Source organism: Nanorana parkeri, unplaced genomic scaffold (genome assembly GCF_000935625.1).
Source record: "Nanorana parkeri isolate BGI_ZX_2015 unplaced genomic scaffold, ASM93562v1 scaffold556, whole genome shotgun sequence".
Classification (NCBI taxonomy): Eukaryota; Metazoa; Chordata; class Amphibia; order Anura; family Dicroglossidae; genus Nanorana; species Nanorana parkeri.
The window spans coordinates 614,826-635,086 of NW_017306824.1; the positions used below are offsets into that span (position 1 = coordinate 614,826).

At 37.7% G+C, this 20,261-nt stretch overlaps 1 protein-coding gene across 1 annotated transcript; it reads right to left on the minus strand.

Annotated features, from left to right (window-relative positions):
- Positions 1 to 3,494: 3,494 nt before the first annotated feature.
- On the minus strand, positions 3,495 to 20,261 carry MIP (major intrinsic protein of lens fiber). The gene is made up of 4 exons (XM_018562032.1): positions 19,902 to 20,261; positions 14,100 to 14,264; positions 11,099 to 11,179; positions 3,495 to 3,967 (listed from the first exon to the last, which is right to left on the minus strand). The coding sequence occupies exons 1-4, from the start codon at positions 20,259 to 20,261 to the stop codon at positions 3,782 to 3,784; spliced, it is 792 nt and encodes a 263-aa protein (XP_018417534.1). The 3' UTR covers positions 3,495 to 3,781.

Below are 20,261 nucleotides of genomic sequence, written 5' to 3' on the forward strand. Positions count from 1 at the left end.
CGGAGGAGACCGGCGAACAACCATTCAACGATTTCCTCCCTGCTGTAAGGAACCGGAAGCAACTCTGATTGCATCACTTCCAGTTCCTTAGCTGCTATTGCTCAGCTGCAGAAGCCAGGCAATAATCTATTGGAGCATGATCTAGCTTATTTGGAGTGGAAAGGTGACACCAGGAGTCTTTTAGACCCCTAGTGTCACCTTAAAGAGTACCTGTCACCTACATTGTGCTATTACATAGGGGGCTTGTAAGCCCCCTTATGTGATAGCAATTAAGTAAAGTAAAAAAAAAAAAAAGTTTCAATAAAATAATATTGAATACAAAAATATAAAAATAATTGTAATATTTTTTAAAGTCCCCGCCTTAATGTAAACACGCATAGGGTGCGACTACCTACGAAAACGACGATCGTGGTACACATGTTAGGTAATGCCATGTGCGCCAGAGTGACAACAATAATAGAGGCCAATATTCATGGATGTCTCTAAACTAGTGACCTGTACGGGCTTTTAAAGCGTTGCCTATGGACAATTTGGGGTAGCATATTTTGTCGCCATTTCACAGACGCACGCAATTTCTAACATGGGCATGTAGGGTATCTATTTACTCGTCGTAACCTCATCTTTAATATTTTGTTTAAAAAATATGTATGTTATTTAGAGCTGCAGCTAACGATTATTTTCAAAATCGATTAGTTAGCCGATTATTAAGTTTGATTAATCGGTTAATCGATGTGTTTTTGGTCACTAAAATTAACTTAAGTGCATTTTTTACTAAATGTTTGGGTTTGATAAAGAGAGAGTTGTGCTAATATTGTACAACATAAAAATTTGCAACTGCCACCATTTTATTCTACAGGATCTTTCCTTTCAGAAAATATAAAATGTTTGAGGGTTTCAAATAATTTTCAGGCCTAAAATGTGGACAAAACGCGAAAAAGGCCTTGGCAGCGAAAAGGTTAATGTGTTCTACATAGTTTATTAATATGACTTCAATGAAGGTAGTCAAAATCAGCTTTAATGAGATTCCACAAGTTATTTATCATACATAATTTGTGAACAAATGACCACACTGACAGTGAAAGAATGCAAAAATGAACTATACTTATATACATATTAAAATTTGTAAACATCGCATTTTATCTTGAAATTAATTTATAATTAAGTAAATTATTTATGCAGTTAATTATGATGGAATAACTGTACCTGTGTTTCCTGGTGTTGAATGTATTATTATTTACTTAAAAATAAACATATTTTGTCACGTTTTTGCTTTTACTCCCTTTGCCATTGATATTTGCAAAGCTCCTAAAGGCAGAGACTAGACAGAACTTGAAAGATATACTGAGCAAACTAAGATAAATTAAGATTCGTTGTACTAAATTCGTCCACGGCAAAGCAGTGAAAATACCAGGGTATTGTGCTTGAATATGCACCGCATGCTTTGCAAATCTCAAAATTTGCAGACAGGTGAGGCCTGTTCCGTTTGGCATTGCAATCATTTCCAGTGCCATACAGGCGTAAGATTCCTTGACGTAGAAGCCACACAATGTAGCCTTTGACCTCCACACGGTATATACTTCCTAATTACATTATTATTTCATAATATTCCCATTGTGGCAGAAGTGAAAGTTGCACATTCACTCCCGATTCACTTGCAGAGCAGATGTTTGTCACCCACCCAAGCCCCATATACACAAGTGCCACACTGACTCATCCATAGATGCAACTTGTCATTAGAGCAGTGAGGCACCTTGGTTACATTTTAATAGGACATATTATATGGTACCTCCAGCTTTAAACCCATATTAACCTAAACCTTGCCACTAGAGCCATATAGTTAAAAAATGGATCAACACTAATGAAACTAAGTTTCAAAGGACACTTTATTTACCAGTATTCCCCTGTCATGGTTATCTTGGGCATAATAATCGATATTATATTGTTCATATAAATCATTTGTATTTCATCTTAATGTGGAGAATTATCTAATATTTTTAGCATCATGCCGTGTAGACCTGCACATTGATTGTAAACCTTATAATAATGGAGTAAGTGTACTGCTATCTATACTGGCTTCAGTGGTTATGTCTACATTAACAAAAGGTAATGTTCAAACATGTTGCAGCCTCAAAAGCCCAAAAAGGGGTGTAACATGGACATGAAGCAGGTCATATGAATGAAGACATTTATTCGTTATCCTGTTACAATCCAACCCATTTCTGTTGCATGCACCAGGTACAGCACAATTCCATTAATGCTGACTCCAAATTTTGGGAGAGCCACTTTGGGACTGAAATATTAACATGTATTTAAAAACCTTTCACTCTGTGCCAGATGTCAATATTTCTGCAAGGTTTCTATTCACTGACATGTGCACCCTGGCCTACATATATATTTAGAACAGAAGTACCATTTGTGTGTTACCTCACATTCACTAAACATATATGTCACTCACATAGATGTACATTGTTTGGGTGCTTACTAATGAGGAAATATGTAACACAAAGTAGATTTCTGGGCTAAGAAAGGTAATGAACAATGTGATCAGACCTAAACACAATGCAGCTTAGTCATAAATAATATACCTAACTTGAAATTCAGTTTTAAGAGACACACCTACTTACCCTGGCCCAAGTTTTAATTGCATTTATGATCAAACCAAATAATATTAGCTACATGAATCAAATTAAAGAAACATGTCATTAAATTATGGAAAAAAATTGGCTGCATTCTCCATACTAAAAAGTAATTTCTAATTAATTACCAGTATAAGAAAGCAGCTTTAAAATAGATAACTTGATAAAGAGATACGCTGGATCTGATAAACCCGAGACAGTTGACATATTTTTCCAGTTATAGATTTTGTTTTATTACATTTGATAAAGGGCAGATTTCTGGTAGCAAGCAGACAAATGCCACACATGAAATGTCCATACAAGCCTTTCTAGAAATAAGGAGCTGCCATTCAATCATATCGAGGGTCCTTTATCCCATTTGTCCCTTACATGATGGAAGGAAGAATATGAACAGGGTGATTCACTAACCCTGAGCAGCATAAAATATGGAAGTCTTCATGTTAAAGATTATGGGGCAAACATTTCCACACAAAGGGATTTCATAAGTATAAGTTAATGGGGTTAACTCCTTTACTGTTACGAGATGCCTACAGAATATTTTAATAGAGTTCATTGTAAAATAAAAGAGTTTTTGGCCCATTATTCTCCTCCACCCTCTTAAAACACAAAAAGAAAACATTTCCTTAAACCAGCAAAAAGTAAAACGCAGTATAAAGAAAATAATGTGTCTGAGATGTACAGCAGCATTAGAGTCGCAGTTAGGAGGGTGGGTGGGAAGTTTAAAGGGGACCTTCACGTCTAATTAAATACCTATAACCGACACGTTAATAAGGCACTTAAGAGTTGCGTTACCATATGGTTCCAACTTCAGTGCTACATTATTATTTTTTGTGGCAGGGAGGATGAATCCCTCTCGTTTGAGCTGTAAATACCTTTTTCTGTGATATAAATATTTTTTGCCCCTGAGTTGTTTGGCCCCTTCAAACGCCCCCATCCCAACTTTGATGAGAAAATCAAGCACATTGACCGCTCCTTCTGCCCCTATTTCAACACAATACCACAGCCTGGTAAGAAAAGAAACATCTTTCAAAGTATAACCCGACCCCCCAACACACTTCCCATGACGGATATTACGCTAACTAGGCCCAAATTGTGTGCGTGTGTGAATGTTTGTGTGTCACTATGTAATTGTGCAGAGGTTTTATTTATAGAGATTGTGTTTTCAGCTCTATAGGCTCTCCCGTTGCTTCCTGCTGGCCTTCGGGCTCTGCAGGTCGAGCTCCTTTAAGGATTGAAAGTCTCTCTGATAGCCCTCTCATTCTTGGAAAGAGGATAAAGTCATACACAAGACCTCCAAGTGCTCCGCCGATGATAGGGCCAACCCAATAGACCTGCATATAAGAGGAATAATAAAGAAAACAATTGTGAATTAGGTATATACTGTCTATTCACACACTTTATGTTTTCACCATTCAGCTTCCTTCTCTCTTTTTCTATTAACTAACTTTATTCTTTTGTTTACAAATGCAGGTCCACCAACCAGCATACATATTACATTTGTAAAAATGGTCTAAGTATTAAACACTCGGGCATTTGATTATGAAGTACAATTCCAGCTAATTACATTGTAAGGGTTTAAAAAATGTTTTAGCAGATTTGTACTTTTCTCTGAATTGCAGAAATTCATGTTTGCTTTACCATGTTCTTTCTCAAACTGATTAAGAGAATAGGAGGGTTCCCTTCCATTATCACGAGAAGAGAAAATAGGAAGCCTTCTGGAGGAGTTCTGTACACAAACTTTATATGGAACACTCCCAGTTGGCCATATATTGCAAGGAAATAATATTTATCTTTATTTGCCATTATTAGAAAATCCAAAGTGCTGCAGACTGAAATTAATTTTTTTTTTTATATAACAATAAGATTGCTTGTTTCATTTTTAGAGAAGATAGAGTTCTCCTTTAAAGGAGAGTTTAAAAAAATTAGGTTTTTTTTCTATGTAGTTTGGACGCATCTCTGTTTTTCGATAGGAGGGATTACCACGGTCCCCCAGCAAACAAAATGCGGACCACCATAGCCTAGATTACTTGCTGGTCTGAGATCTGAGTCGAATAGTATGCCGCAGGATAATATAGAACAACTGTTTTTATAGTTGTGCTGAAATATCAAACTCTGCCAGCGCGTAATTTTGCTAATAAAATCTTAAAGGCTACCTTTACTCTCTTTCACTAAAATTCACATGCGCATGCAGCTCTGCATGCTGATATTAAATCATCTTACATTCATTAGTTAAATAAACATAATTTGCTTTTGATATACTGTTAAAAAAACAAACATATTATGCTTTTACTTACAATTACTGTTTTTCTACTCCCTGGTCCTCTTAGGTATTGATGGAGCCTGTGCCTAAGAGATGCATCCTGGGAAGGTTACATTACACAGCATTGCTGGGAAATCTCATCTGTAAACTGCAAAATCTCAGAGAATGGCATTTTCCTCCCCTGAGATGATGTGCACGGTCACATGTCCTAGTCACATGTGCCAGAGTTCCAGGAAGTAAAGGGAGATCTAGTAATCTGCCCTTAGTTATCATGGCCACTGTGAGAAGAGTGGTGAGGAAAAGCGAAATAAGGTATATAAAGAATAAAAGCCTGCAATTATGTAGAAGTATCTGTTTGTATATTGCATCACTCAACATTTCTAAAGTTGTCATTTTAAAGATAAGGATAAAGTTCATCTTTAATGCAGCCTTCTGTGCAGAGAAGAGAAACACGAGAATCAAATTGCTAAGACATGATTTCCATTTTTTTCTGAAAATGCCATTTTATTTTACACTTATTTACTCTACAATACTGTGACCAATGAAAATCTTACAAAGTCTTATTTCTACATACTAGACATGTGTGATTTGTTTCGTTCCAAATCAAAATTCGTATGAATTTTCCGAAATTCTGACATTCGGACACATCCGAATTACCGAATCCCAATACATCCAAATGCATCCAAATCAGTATTTCCGTTTCCGAATTTCGGATCCCGTCCGAATTTTGTTCAAAAACGAAATTGAATCGGACATGAGACTTTTCTGGTCAGTCAGATGTGTTTTTCGGTTTAATGCATCTGAATGGGCCTGAATCCGTATTTTCTAATTAAATTCAGGAGCTCCCGAATGCCATTTGTGTCTGGGAGCCTCAGTTTTAGTTTTATGTATATATGGGTCACAATGTTGCTGCTAGGAATATTCGTTCGTATTATAGAATACTACTTATTACAAAACATAATACTAAAACTGATGCTCCAAGACCGAATGAAGTCCGAATTTCCGAATAGCATCGAGAGCTCCGGAATGCCATTCGGGTCTAAAAGCCTTAGCTTTAATATGGCTCCCAGACCCATATTGCTTTCTGGAGCTCCCGAATGGTATTCGGAAATTCGCAAATTCGGATCCCGAATGCCATTCGGGTCTAGGAGCTCCAGCTTTAGTTATAATATCTGTAAATGGTTTTCTGTGGTATTCGCAACGAATATTCATAAACTCGTCCAAAACTAACGGAAATTCGGAATTGAATTTCGGATCCGGATCCTGAAATAACGAAATATGAGAAATGGAAAAAAAAAATCTGCAGCTTACATGTCTACTACATACACTTTACTTACTCCTCAACATTAAAGTAGATCTAAACCCTAACAGGATGACATTTAGTTTGCTAAAGCGCTGTGAAATATAAATAATTGCTACTTTTTTTATAAAAATACAATTTTTACCCCTTTTTGCAACAGAATGCTGCTTTTTCAGCCCTTTTCTCCAGTTACTTTCTCTCTATGTGCACATGTTTCAACATCAGTTGCACATCAATACTGTGGTCTGACTTCCAGATTTCACAGTGTGTGCCTCTACAGCCACTTGTAGTCTCCACCAGAAGCGCATGTGACAAGGTGACAACATAAGACACATCTGGGAACCACCATCTAAAAGGATGTGCCCCAACAAGAACATTCATTGTGGAGCACTAGTTGTTCGCTTAGTAAAAGTTTCAAATTTATAAGGATTGAAACATCTTTTCAAATTACATTAACATTAAAGGCCATATCACCCGAAAAACAAAAATGTATTTTATCACAGCTTACCAGTCCTTAGATGAGATAGCTGCATTCATTTTCTTTTTTTGTTCAGACTTTTTTTTTATTATCCCCAGCAATCCTACAAATAGCTTGGGTGGCTACACTCACTCCTCCACTGCCATAGAGTCATGGCTACTACCCAAGCTAGACTTTGAGGAAGTGACATGGTCACTGCATTTCTGGCAGTCAAACAGGTATTTTCTGTATTTATTAAAGTGACACTAAACTCAGGAGTTAAATCCTACAAATAAAGGAACACTGAAATGGAATGTTCAGACCGAAACAGATAATAAAAAAATTTGTCAGGCTGAAACCAAATTTTTTTTTCTAACCTTTTTAAAATTATTTTTTTAATATTTAATTTTTTTTTTTTACTTTACTGTTAGGGGCTTTGGGCAAATATCAGGGGTCTAAACAGACCCCTGATATTTCCCTTTTTAAATAGAAAAAGAGGATGAGAACACAGAGTCTTCAATCTCTTTTTCTGCAGCCCCTGTTATGAATGAACAGGGAGCTTCTATACTGAGTGCTCCTGTCCATTCATAAACTGTGGATATAGTTAGTATGTCCACAATCATGAATGAACAGGAAGTTATGTAGAGTACTTTCTAATCATTTATATTTGGGAACAGAGTAAGCATACTATGGCCTCAATTATTTCCAAACCCTCAGCAATCAGCTAAGTGTTTGTATACCGCTCTCCATCCTGACTCATCCGCCTGTCGCAGGAGGCTGAGCGGGCGGTGCGTGGAGGAGAGCTCAGCCTCTTGTGACATCGCTGACAGCTGACTCCTCCCCAACACCGACGCCTAGGCCTTCTGTGACAGCTTTTTCCTCCCCGCACCGCTCTCCATCCTGATTTGCTTGTTAAAGGAGACTGAGTGGGATGGTGCAGGAGGAGAGCTTGGCCTCCCTTGACACTGCTGTGCGCTGCTTTGTGTTGGAGGGGACACAGAGCAGTGCCTTGCGAAGAGGAAAGAAACTGGGGATAGACCACATTTTTGGGGAAAAATTGTATTTTGGGCATTTTGCACGAAATGTTTCAGCAGCTGAAATTTCGGTGCATCTCTACCTAAAAATGCATTCACGTACCATAACTATTAACAATACTGAACATTATTTGTGTATCACTCGGCTGTAGATCCTCAAATCTCATATTTAGTTTACAAATTTGTATTGAGATTGTAGTCCATCATGGGAGTGAGCTTGGAGCGGTGACTACTTTACAACACACACAGGGACCATGGGGAACAAAAGTAGCCACCCTCCAGAAGGAAGGACAGTGTCAGCAACAATTCAGAGATGATTTGAGGATCTACGGCTGAGTGACACACAAATTAGATACATTTTTGTTAATAGTTAAGGTACTTGAATGTATTTATAAGAATTAACTCCTGAGCTTAGTGTCACTTTAACTTTTAAAGTCAAGTTGAATGTTATACATTTTCATAAAGTTTGATTGATGATATCACACAAGGCCAGTGCTCTGTCTATCCGTTTTACAGTGTTGTACGAGGATTTCAAGTCTGGAGAGATCTACAAGGTTATGGATATTATCTTTTATTATGTACTTTTATGATAACATTCAAATGAACATTGGATGGAAGTAATTTATCAGCAAGAATATATCCTGACAGTTTGCATTCATTTGCAATGCAGACATCACATCTAAGAGCTGGTAAGCTGCAATATATTACATTTTTGGTTTTGATATCATTTAAAGCACATATGAGATTTTAGTGATTAGGTTAAGATCTGCTTTACACTTGTTTTAAAGGTTTCCACAAACATACCAATATCACTCTGTGATTGTTGTTGTTACACTATACTATACATTACACTATATACATTTATGACCAGTAATGTGGAGTATCAGTAGGGGCCATTCCCCAATTCATAATCTTAGATCTCCACTGCTTTGTCATGGCTTAAGCATTGATTTATAATCAATCTAACCGTTTTTTGTCTTATTATTATTACATAGTATTTATATAGCGCCAACAGTTTGTGCAGCGCTTTACAATATAAGGAAGACTTTACAATACAATTCAAGACAAGATGGTAAGGAGGGCCCTGCCCCTGAGGGCTTACAATCTAAAATAGGAGGGGGAAATGAGGAGGTAGCTGTGTGGGGATGAATTATTTGAGAATGTGATGGTTCAGTGGTTAGGTCGAGGTGGGTCTTGCATTTTGGGAAGCCAAAGGATGGATGGATGAAAAGTCTGAGAATGTATATAGTGAGTCCTTAACCACTTGAGCCCCCAGTGCCATTTTAAAATGGCATAGGAAGTCAGCAGTTCCCGGTAGGGTTTCATGCTGGAACTGCCAGCTGTCATTGACAGCCAGCATCCAGCACTACTGCATAGGAGTGCCCTGTAGAAGCAAATGTTAACATCATGCTTCCACATAGGGTTTACATTGGTGACGTCACTCGTGTTCCTGTCAGTGAGGAGACTCAAGCAGATCTGTTGCAGCTCTGTCTAACCTCTTCCTACAGCAGTAGATCACTGGTATAGTGATCTATTGCTGGCTGTTGTAAAAAAATAATTATATATATATAATTAAATTATCCCCAGAATGCAATAATGATGTCCGGTGATCTGGATGACATTTACATTTACTGTGCAAGTATCAATTACTACCACAAGCGAATGCAATGTCGTTTTCATTTTCTGCGTTTGCAAACCTATGAAAAAGTTATTATTGTGGTAATTTGTGTCTCTGTCAACCCAATTAATCTTATCATAATTTTACTTTGACCATTGTGTTCCCCTGTGTGCATCACAATGTAGCGCCATTAGGGGAATTAAGCTCTCCTAAAGTAAAAAAAACACATGCATTCACTTTGAGCTTTATCATTCTGCTACATTATATAAAAGTCACACTATTGTTATTGATTAACAGATGTTTTTTGATTATATTTTGTGGTAAATATATGGGGGTGAACAAATTATGTAAACCCTAGGAAAATTTACAGGAAAATGTATTTTTCATTTTTTTTAACTTTTGATTCCAAATTAAAAAAAGGAGATAAACATATATGTATCCAAATGAAAGCCCCATCTGTCCTAATAAAATGTATAATACATTAGGGTAGACTACAAGATAAAGGGTAGACCTAAAGATTGGGGTATAGTAAACATAATTTGTGGAAACGAGCCTTCAGCGAAACAAAAAAAAAGTACTCAGGGACTCTGGGAAATTTAGGAAGAAAAAGTCCCAGGGACTCAAGTGGTTAACATGAATATAAAGCAAACATGTTTTTTTCTTTTATATAAAGTAGGTAAGGGTTAGAACCTATGTCAGGTTAATATTTCAGTCTGTGTCCCAATTGGGAAGCTTTACCCTCTCTAGTTATCCTGGTGACCATTGTCACAGTAACAGAAATTGAATATTCAAAAGGTATCACTGGGACATGCAAATAAGTGAAATCTTCCAATGTGGACACTCGTTTTAGTAACAACTTCCTGCCTGTCCCTTGCTGTACAAAAATTTCCTCCCACTTCCTATTGTGTCTGAAGACAGGAAGTTAAAAAAAAACTGACCTATTCTCTACTCTTTTTTTTAAGATTCAAAGTCTAATTCTAGGCTCAGTATTCCCCTCCTCTCATTGGAGCACCTCTCCGACTAAATAATATGTCACAGGTCCTGTTTGGCCTTTTCTTCCTCCCGTGGTAGGTGGATTCTGAATGCTGCAGAGAACGGTGCCACATAATGACATGGTGCCACTCACTACAGCATTCTTGAGTCCCAGGTGTGGATTGGAGACATAAAGCCCAAGGCTCACAGGAAGTGGGTTGAATAACTCTGGGCCTCATTCACCCATAAACAGGTGGGCCGCTAGATCGGTGAGTGGGTGACTTAAAGGTGGCAGTGTCAGACAGGGTTAGCATACCAGCAGGAGCATAATTACAAATCATAGTGCCACATAGTGAAATTGTAATGGGGGGGCCCTGGTGACCTCTCTCTGAGCTGTGACTAACGACACCAAGATCCTAAAGACTCCTCTTGTGCATCACACGTCAGCTGTCCTACACTGTAGACTTTACAGAGGATTAGGGTTGTCATCACCTGCAACGCTCCAACCCTAATGATACAGTACTCCGTGGTCTTCACATTTTCTATGTTTAATTTGCCTTAACAACCTAATAGGGCCCACTTCCACCCCCATGCCCCATAGCAGCCCAGGCTATAGTTATGCCACTGCATAGCAGCCAGAGATTGGACTTTAAAAAGCTTTGGCTTTAGATATAGTTTAGTTAGTGTTTTATCTATTAATCTATCTGTGTGTTTTATTTGGCAACTGAACATATATCTGTGACTTTTAATCGTTGTAAAATGTTATTGGAGGTATCTAGTGTTTTGTAAAAAAAATACACAATGCCAATTTAGTTTCTTACCCAATGATTGGTGAAATTTCTGGTGAGTACTGCTGGAGCAAATGATCTTGCAGGGTTCATACTGGCACCAGTGTAATACAACTAAAGAGACATAAGAAAAGTTCACATGTGAGCACACAAACATACCATCTTTATATGCTTTGAATCTAATCAAATCGAATGTGTCATTAGACAAAATAATGACAACTCACCATGCGGAGTAATATTTTTCTAGAACCAAAGATTTTAGGGGTTTTTTTGTTGTTTTTTTTTTAATGCATGGCCATCTGATGGACAATACAGTGCTTAGATTGGCTCAGATAAAGTATTAACCCCTTCATGACTGAGGCCCTTTTTTCATTTTTTTGCACCCATGTTATATTCAAACTTTACCCATTCAGCTAAGCCAGAGATTTCCTCATTGACTTATTTCCTCATTGACATACACGCAAAGATCTGGTTAAACAATTCTTTACATTTCTATTTCTTTCTATACTGTATCATTGATCGATTTAGATCAAATCCGATCGATTCCATAGAAATTATTATGATTGGTCTGGGCAGAAAATCCTATTGCATGAAAGTAGGCAAAATGATAGGACAGATTGGTAATATGGTGGTATGGCACCTTGAATGTTCTTTATTTAAATGATTGTCACATAGGATTGTAACAGGTTGTTTGGGGCCTGAACCATCATTTCCAATTGATTTGGATTATATGGACCAATTGCTTCTGGCAATTTTCTCTCCACGTTGGTGCTTAAAAGATTGTACATCTTTTATCCCAGTTGGAAAGTGTATAGAAAATACGATCATATGTATAACTGCTTTGTCTATTGCCACCATTAAATTGATATTACTGATAGAAAGAAGAGATTACTAATGAACCCCTAATAGATATGTATGTGCAGTCATGGACACTTCGGTGTCTGTTTATAAAAGATTGAATAGGTGTATGCACCTATTTTTGTGAACTTTTGTTCTTTTAGGAACTTTTTTATCCTTACAAATGTTTGATGGTTTTGTTCACAAGGGGAATTTGTCAGCACCTTTTCAGTTTTCCCCATTTAACCATTTTATAACAATTTTTAGCCATCCCTATTGTATTTTATTGAAGTACACCACATTCATAAGTGAGTGAACATGGACTCCGAGAACAAAAACATTATAAGGTTAGTACAGTACTATGGCAGTGTAGAGCACAATTATTTGTAATAAGCTTCCGTTTCTTCTGCCTTAGTCTGCAGGTTTCTTCAGTTTGGCATGTTTGTTTTTTTACACTGAACATATGGAACCTTCTTCAAATGTTTTAATGATCAGTTCACCATTTGTAAATATGCCAGTTAGTTTTTAGATCCTGTAGAAATGTGCATTAGGAGAAAATCGCACACAAATCTCACTGTACCATGTCTTTTTTAAGTAGGCCCATCAACATTTATTATGTAGTTATTATCATTAAATGAAACTATTCAAAAGCATGAAATTATTATTGCTATCAATTAAATAGATTTTCGGATATTAGTCATCTTTCAAACAAATCCTGTTTTTTATGTACAGTCTGGGCCTAAGATCCAAGGGTCTCCCCATGGTACTAACACAGGTACATGCAGACACCATAAGGTAGACTTCTGTAATAATGTTACCCTAGAAACCTTTTAGGTCAGGTCAAGATCACTTTATTCTGTTTAAGATTATATATAGCCAGTTAATCTATAATTTCTTGTATATTAGTGTCTATGTGGATCCTTAAAATAATCTAGTAAGTATTAACTGAAAAGAAAACAAGGTGTTTTATGAGTAGAGTGGGTGCAGAGTGAGCAACTCTCTATGCTCACTGTAAGAGACAGGAAGTCACTGCAGAACCACCTCCTAGAAGATCAAAGGACACACTGTATGTGGTACAGACTACTAATAAAATGTGTGCACCCCTTGCAGTCTAACTTTTAAAAATAGGTTTTTCCTGGAGTTTTGCTTTAGGGATTTTAATTAAAGTGGACCTCACTAAAAAGTGAACATTTGCTGTATTATAGGGAATATCTGGTAAGGTTAATTATGGCTAAGCGGTGCTTAGGCATTCCTTTGTCTGCAGTGTAATGTCATCCAATTGTATCCTGTCAACTCTGCCCCTGATGATTGTTAATCTCCGTAGATTTGGGACTCCTCTCTGAGCACCACATTGACAGTTGATGATGTTACTACTGTGCTGCTTGTTGTTCTTCTGAGGGCCAGCTGTAGAACAAACTGTACCAGCAGTGCAAGAATCTCTTTGCACTGGCTTCTCTACCAGATCCCTAATGCTGCCAGTTGAGGCCTCCTTCCTGCTGTGCTGTCTAGGGATCTTCTATGGCTCTTTCACCTCTTCTGCTGCCCATTAAGTATCATTACCCATCTAGTCATTAGTTCACCAACCATTAGTTTATTAGAGTAGCAGTGATGGGGAGGCAGGTCTGACATGAGGATTTAATGCCCTATTCCTTTTTGTTTTAAGATGGCCACTACCATACGGCAACATACTGGAATAAGACATGGCAAGTTGGCTTTAGGGAAATGATCAGCTACAGGATACCTAAAGGCAGTACTGGTGATTAGTCCTTGGCCCTTTTCTGGATGTTGTTGGGACCAGTTCACACAGTATAGGGCCTCTTTAACTATGTTTTTTTTTTTTTTTTTTCTTAAACATATTCAACATTGTGCAAATCAAATCAAATCTTAACCCTTGCAGTTGGGCTACGCCAGCACTGCAAGGCTTAAGTGCTCATTTTGTCTAGGGAGCTAAAATAATAGAGTTATACTCCCCGGAACTATGGTCCTGACTCGCTCTTTGACCGCTCCCTTCAGCCTCGCTTCCCCTCAGCTCCAGCGGTCTAAGGTCGTGTGAGTCATCATGTCGAATAAAATGTATAGGACGTGAGGACACCGAGGGACATTCCATCGCTGGAGCGGAGAAGAGTTCTCCCTTAAAAGTATTTCAAACAGAGATAATATTATAGTTTGCTACTATATTTTATACTTGATTACTTACCCCAAAGAGGTGTCCCAAGGTGAGAGAAAATCCAATGGCCAAAGACACGGAGCCCAAACGGCCATTCCTCCTTTCATCATATGTGGCAAAGATACAGAGTACAAACTGAAGTGTAAGGAAAATCTCTACTGTTGTTGCCTGGCCAAGGCTCACCCCAGGATGGAGCTGTAAAGTAAGGTCAGAGACAGCATAAGCATTTTAAGTACATGCATAATAAGACACACTTGTTCTAATCCAGAATTGTTGTTTATTGCATGTACTGTATAATCTAGTTTTGGGGACTGCAGGGTAAAATGTAGTTAAAGAGTATTTGTTAGCACTAATAGGAAGGTGCTAACAAATCCTATTTGAATAAAAGGCTGCAGTTTGACATTGAGCAGTCCTGACTCCACTGAAATGTATGTTTTATTCATTGCTTTATGGAAACTGAAATTGTAAAAGAACTAAGTGTCATTCTGCAAAAGAATGCATAAAATGTTTTGAATTAAAATTGAACTGCAATGTAAAAGCAGCATAGTGTTCATTTTACCGTCTGAGTATGTTTTGGAAAACCATTGCTTGTAACTAGAATGTTTGAGCCTTGCATTTTATTGCTGTTTCTGTTCAAGTGCTTACTAACGTTTATTATAATATACTTTCTTGGACCAAGATGAGCATTTCATATCAAGTATATATTACATATATATATACTTGTTATATTATATTATAAGTATAGTATTATAATAAGTACATTGCTGCTGTGCTTAATGCTATTGCGTACCTTAATATAATGGCATGAAATACAGAGTTCAAAAAAGTAAATAATACAATTAAATAATGATCTTAAAGGATGATATAATTGCCCACCCCCCAAACACTCCATCTGTATATGCAATAGCTAACAACGTTAGTACATTTGTGGTGTGGTGATGTATCTTTAGGCTGGGTTCACACCTGGGCGTACGGAATATGCACGTTTGCCGCACGTTTCGTGCCGCGTGTTTTTACAGCGATTTGCGGTAAAAGAAAAACCGTGACAAACGCGTGTTTACGAGGGCTATCCGGCTGTATCCTAATGGATACGCGCGGAAAATACGCCCCAAAGAAGCTCCGGTACTTTGGGCGTAGGGTGTTTTTCAGCGTGTTACTACGCGCTGAAATACACCCAGGTGGGAACCATGCCCATAGGCAATTATTGGTTTTCACATGCTGAGCGTTTTACAGCGCGTCGATCAGCGCTGTAAATCGCCCAGGTGTGAACCAGGCCTTACATTTAATGTGATGCACTGTCCCTTATTATTATATCATAATTTTACTGACAAAGTTTTGGGTTAGATCGCTCACAGTCATTCATATCTAGTAACTGTATATAATAAAATAACTATACTGGGTCATTTGAGAGGAACAATGTTATTAAAGAGGACAGCACGTGACAGGATGTTAAATGGCTAAACACATTGGCTGGCTGGCTGGCTGGCAATAAAGTTGCTGAATACATAAACCACTGCTGGTTGTCTTTATAGCACATTACTATGAACTTACTTTCAATAATGAATCTGGAAATCCTACTAGCTGCATTATCTGAAGGAGCCTTATGATACACCTAATGTGTGCAAATTTCTATCAATATATTTTTATAGAGGTTACATACTTGCCTTTCTGGCGAGTGGGCTGTCTATTCTGCACCATGGCTACCCTTCACTTCTGCATGTGTAAGATAGAGTGTCCACCACTGAACACCATAGTTCCTGCCACCAGCTGCTACATCGCAAAGGACTCAGCGAGCCAGCGAGAGGAACCACAGTGCCCAGCAGCGGACACTATCCGAAACACCCAAAAGTGTTGGGTAGCATCGGTGAAGAATGGACATGCCACTCATCATAACGTTAAGTATGTATCCTTTAATACAGGCTGCAGCTGCTGGCATTGTTTTAGAGAATCGACAGGTACACTTTAAAACAGACCCTGCAGTAGCACTAAACCATACATGTTGCTGTGCTTTACTACTTTTATATATGGCACTTGTCATTTCTCTTTTAAATCAGCTGTAGATTAAATGTATTTCCACTTTTACAGCCAGGTTGGGATAACACATTTTAGATTTGTGACATGTTCCCATTCATATAGCATAAGCTAGAAAAACAAAATAAAAAATGCTTCTTGAAATTTAAATTTTACTCGGGTTAGCGTATCTTGGCTTCTTAATGGTTAAAATTTCTACTTGGGTTAGGGCTTCTTTTTTTGAAATGTTAGGAGGGGATGTGATGGATGAGGGGTCTGAGGTGGCTAATGAAGCTTATCAGATAAAAATAATTCTCAAATTTCAGTCCTAAGTTTTTCCATTAGGACAGATCATTGTGAAGGAGCTAAGAAAAACCTGGAATCAGCCATCTTGCCTGCTGTAACAAAACATCTAATAGGTAAGAATTCATTTTTTAAAGTTATTTTTCAGTATGCTGTGTGAATAGGAACACATAACAAACATGTAGAGGGGTTTTCTCAAATTTGACTGCAAAAGTGGAAATACACTTTAGGCAGAGAATAGTTTGACATTTATTAGGATAAACCTTACAAATAATTTGTACTACACTAAGAGAAGTCAAGGGCCACCTTTATGGGCTCCAATGTGTAAATGATTTGCTTATTATTGTTTTTCTCATTCTAGCTTTACTAGATATAACGACTTAATATAAGGGAATGACACTAACATATAACACAACTAACCACCTATTTTTCCTTTAAAAAAATCTAAGCCCAAGAACAAAAAATGTATTTATTGCAGCTTAGCAACCCTTAGATGTGGTGCCTAATTTTCCTTTTTTTTCCGGGCTAAGTACATTTCCTGCAAGTAGAGAAAAATTACATGTTTATCCTGCCAGAGATCCATAGTCCTTTTTAACATTCTATGCACTGAACTTAAATCTCAAACAAATATTATCCACCTTCCTAGTTCTCCTTTGTGGGCTGCAGAACACTACATCTATGTAATTGATGACCTACATCTATGTAAACCGTGACCTGGATGAATGAGAACCTTCACAGACACATTGAAATGTAGAGATTTCCAAACCAGGAGGGAGCAGCCTAGAGTGACAACACTGTTACTTTATTGCTATATTGCAGAGGGTGAGTGTTGTCACCCTAGGACAGGAAGTGTGTTACGTTATATAAAATATTGTTCTTGGTTTTAATACGCTTTTAATCTGTCATGATTGATCTTTTCAAGCAAATGTCAATGAAAGATAATTACATTTTACAAATATTATAAAACAGATTATGCATTCAAAACGCTGAGTCTAGTATACATTTTAATTATAGATGTATTATTTTAGATATGTGCAGTATGAAATGTCACCAACAAGGGCAAATAGTTATCATTTTAAGTGTTCTCCCTTCAGTGTGCTTATTTGATCAATCTACCGAGAAGTCTATAATAACACAAATGAACTGAACAATAATATGATTTAAAAAAAACACTGGAACTGTTCAAGGTCTACTTCTATTATGGCTGAAACAAGTGTCTTTATATCTTTTAACTGATATCTAGCTGCAGTTAAATAGAGACAATTATTTGTTGTTGTGACATATATATATATATTTTTTTTTTTATATATTTCTATATATACAATATATACATAAATATACAGTATATAATTATCCTACCTGCTGTATTCTTTTTAATGTGCTAGAGGATTGAGTTCAAAAGAAATCTCTACATTTCAATGTGTCTGTGAAGGTTCTCATTCATCCAGGTCACGGTATATTTGTACAAAATAAATCCAAGCAACTGGGCTTGCTGTATTTTTCTTGAAGACGTTTTTCTGGTCATCCAACTAGCTTTCTCAATTCTGAATGCTCTCTATCTGAATTGAGAAAGCTAGTTGGATAGCCAGCGAAACGTCTTCAAGAAAAATACAGCAAGCCCAGTTGCTTGGATTTATTTTTTACAGATAGCTCTATTTCAATGTCAAATATGTACATATTATGTAGATAACACCCTAGCCATGTACAGTATGTAACTTGATTTTTAATTTCTATGTAACTTGTCTTTTGTGGAGTGTTTCACTTACCTGCATGACCTGTCGATTGTACATCCAAAGGGGCTTTAGCTGCCAATACTCCACTGTAGCCTATTGCCTAAAGCCTGATTCTTACAGCCATATCTGCTATCTGAACTGACTTGGTATAAACTACTGCAACAGCATTTGTGCTGTAAAGTTAGCGAACAAAGTGGTGTACTGTGTTAGCCAGGAATGAACAAAACAGATATAGAAGGCAAAAAGTATTGTCAAAGTAATAACTTATAGTGACAAAAAAAATACAAGTTCTCAAAACTGTAGGTTCTTTCTTGAGGCATATCGGCAGATAAACGCTAAAGTGGAGTCACTGTATGCAGATAACATGTAAATAATAATTAAAAAAATGAAATAAAAAGAAATTAACCATGTTAAGCTACAAATCAAGGCAATCCAGAAGGTCACTTTTAAATACAATGCTAATAAATGACCCTCTGAATCTTGTCAATTTGTAGTTAACTTATTTACATGCCATCTTTTATTATTGTGTTCACCATTGTATATGTATACATTGAAGGGAATCTAGAGCAGCTGTGCATGGCAACCAATCAGCCTATCTCTTTCATTTTCAAATATTAACTGAACAAACTGAAGAGAGAAGCTGATTGGTTGCCATGCACCACTGCTCCAGATTTAGTCTGCTCCAGTTTTGATAAATGTCTTTAGGTCTTGTTCACACCAGATCAGGACCAGATCTGGCAGCATTTCTGCACTTGCAGTGCAGTGCGTTTTGGATATGTTCCGGCGCAGGTTTTTTTTGCTTAAAATGGGCTTTCAGGTGTGGTCTAGTGCATTCCAGAGCGCTTGTATGTGTTTTATGAATATACATGCGTTTTGGTTCTTTCCAGAGCAGAAATAAGGGTATGCAGCAGTTTTTCCACATGCACTGAAACTGAACGCCGTGGTGTGAACTAGAGCCCAAAATACAATTGGAATACACTGGATGCATTTTTGATGCATTCTTAAACTGCTCTGCTCTGCATCTGCTCCGCACTTGGTGTGAACAAGCCCTTTTTCAGAATATGCATATCATTTTGTGCTCTGCTACTTCAGCTTTTTTTGCCATTATGCCTGAAAATGCAACATAGCTTTTCAAAAGATTTCATTTTTTAATCATCTTAGTTCTCTAGGTCAGCATTTCTCAACCTTTTTTCTAGTCACGACACCCTTTAAAAGTATGCAAAATCTTGAGGCACCCCAGTCTAAAATTTAATAGATTTTAAGTGGGACCCCACACAAAAAAGTGGGTCTACCCTTTCACATCGAAGTGCCCCATCAAATCAAGTTCCCCTCCCTTCACATCAGAGTCACCCTTTGCATCAGTTGCCCCCCCTTCACATCAGGATCCCCCCTTTCACATCAGAAGCCCACTTTCATATTAAAGCAAATTCATCAGTCTTCATTGCCCCCTTCACATCACAGACCCACTACCACAAAATTTTGAGGTGCCCATGAGGATGCCATAAGGCACACCAATGTGCTATGGCACCCTGGTTGAGAAAGGCTGGTCTAGATAATACCTTTTAGTGGCTAATACGTTTTGCCTTCTGCACCTCTGCTGTTAAGTGTATATGAAGGGACATACTATCATGACATACCAGTGCTTTCAGTGGTCTTAGGCAGAAAGCCTCCCTCAAAGATGGAAATTTAGAAAAACAGGTTAAGTAATGTAATACTAGGACGAGTGAACACACTGCAAGAATACAGCACAACTTCACACAATTTACTTCTCATGATGAGTATTTACCGTGTTAAGGGCCAAGTTGCCACGTATTGCTGCAGGAGTGACACCATACAGAACGGCAGCTCCGGCTACTGCTCCCAGCAGTTGTGCTGCAATGTAGAAAATGGCACGAAATAGGGACATCTGTGAGCCGATGAGGAAGGCAAAGGTGACTGCTGGGTTAATATGAGCACCGCTGACATGGCCAATAGATTGGACCATGGTGGCCAGTGCAAGACCAAATGCTAATGCAATAAGCAGTACATTAGCTGGGCCGGCTGCCCACTTTAGAGATGCACCCAAGCCAAAAAAAACATAGAACATAGTACCAAAAAATTCAGCAAAAACAGCTCTCCAAAAGGAGAATGAGCGGAATTCCCACAT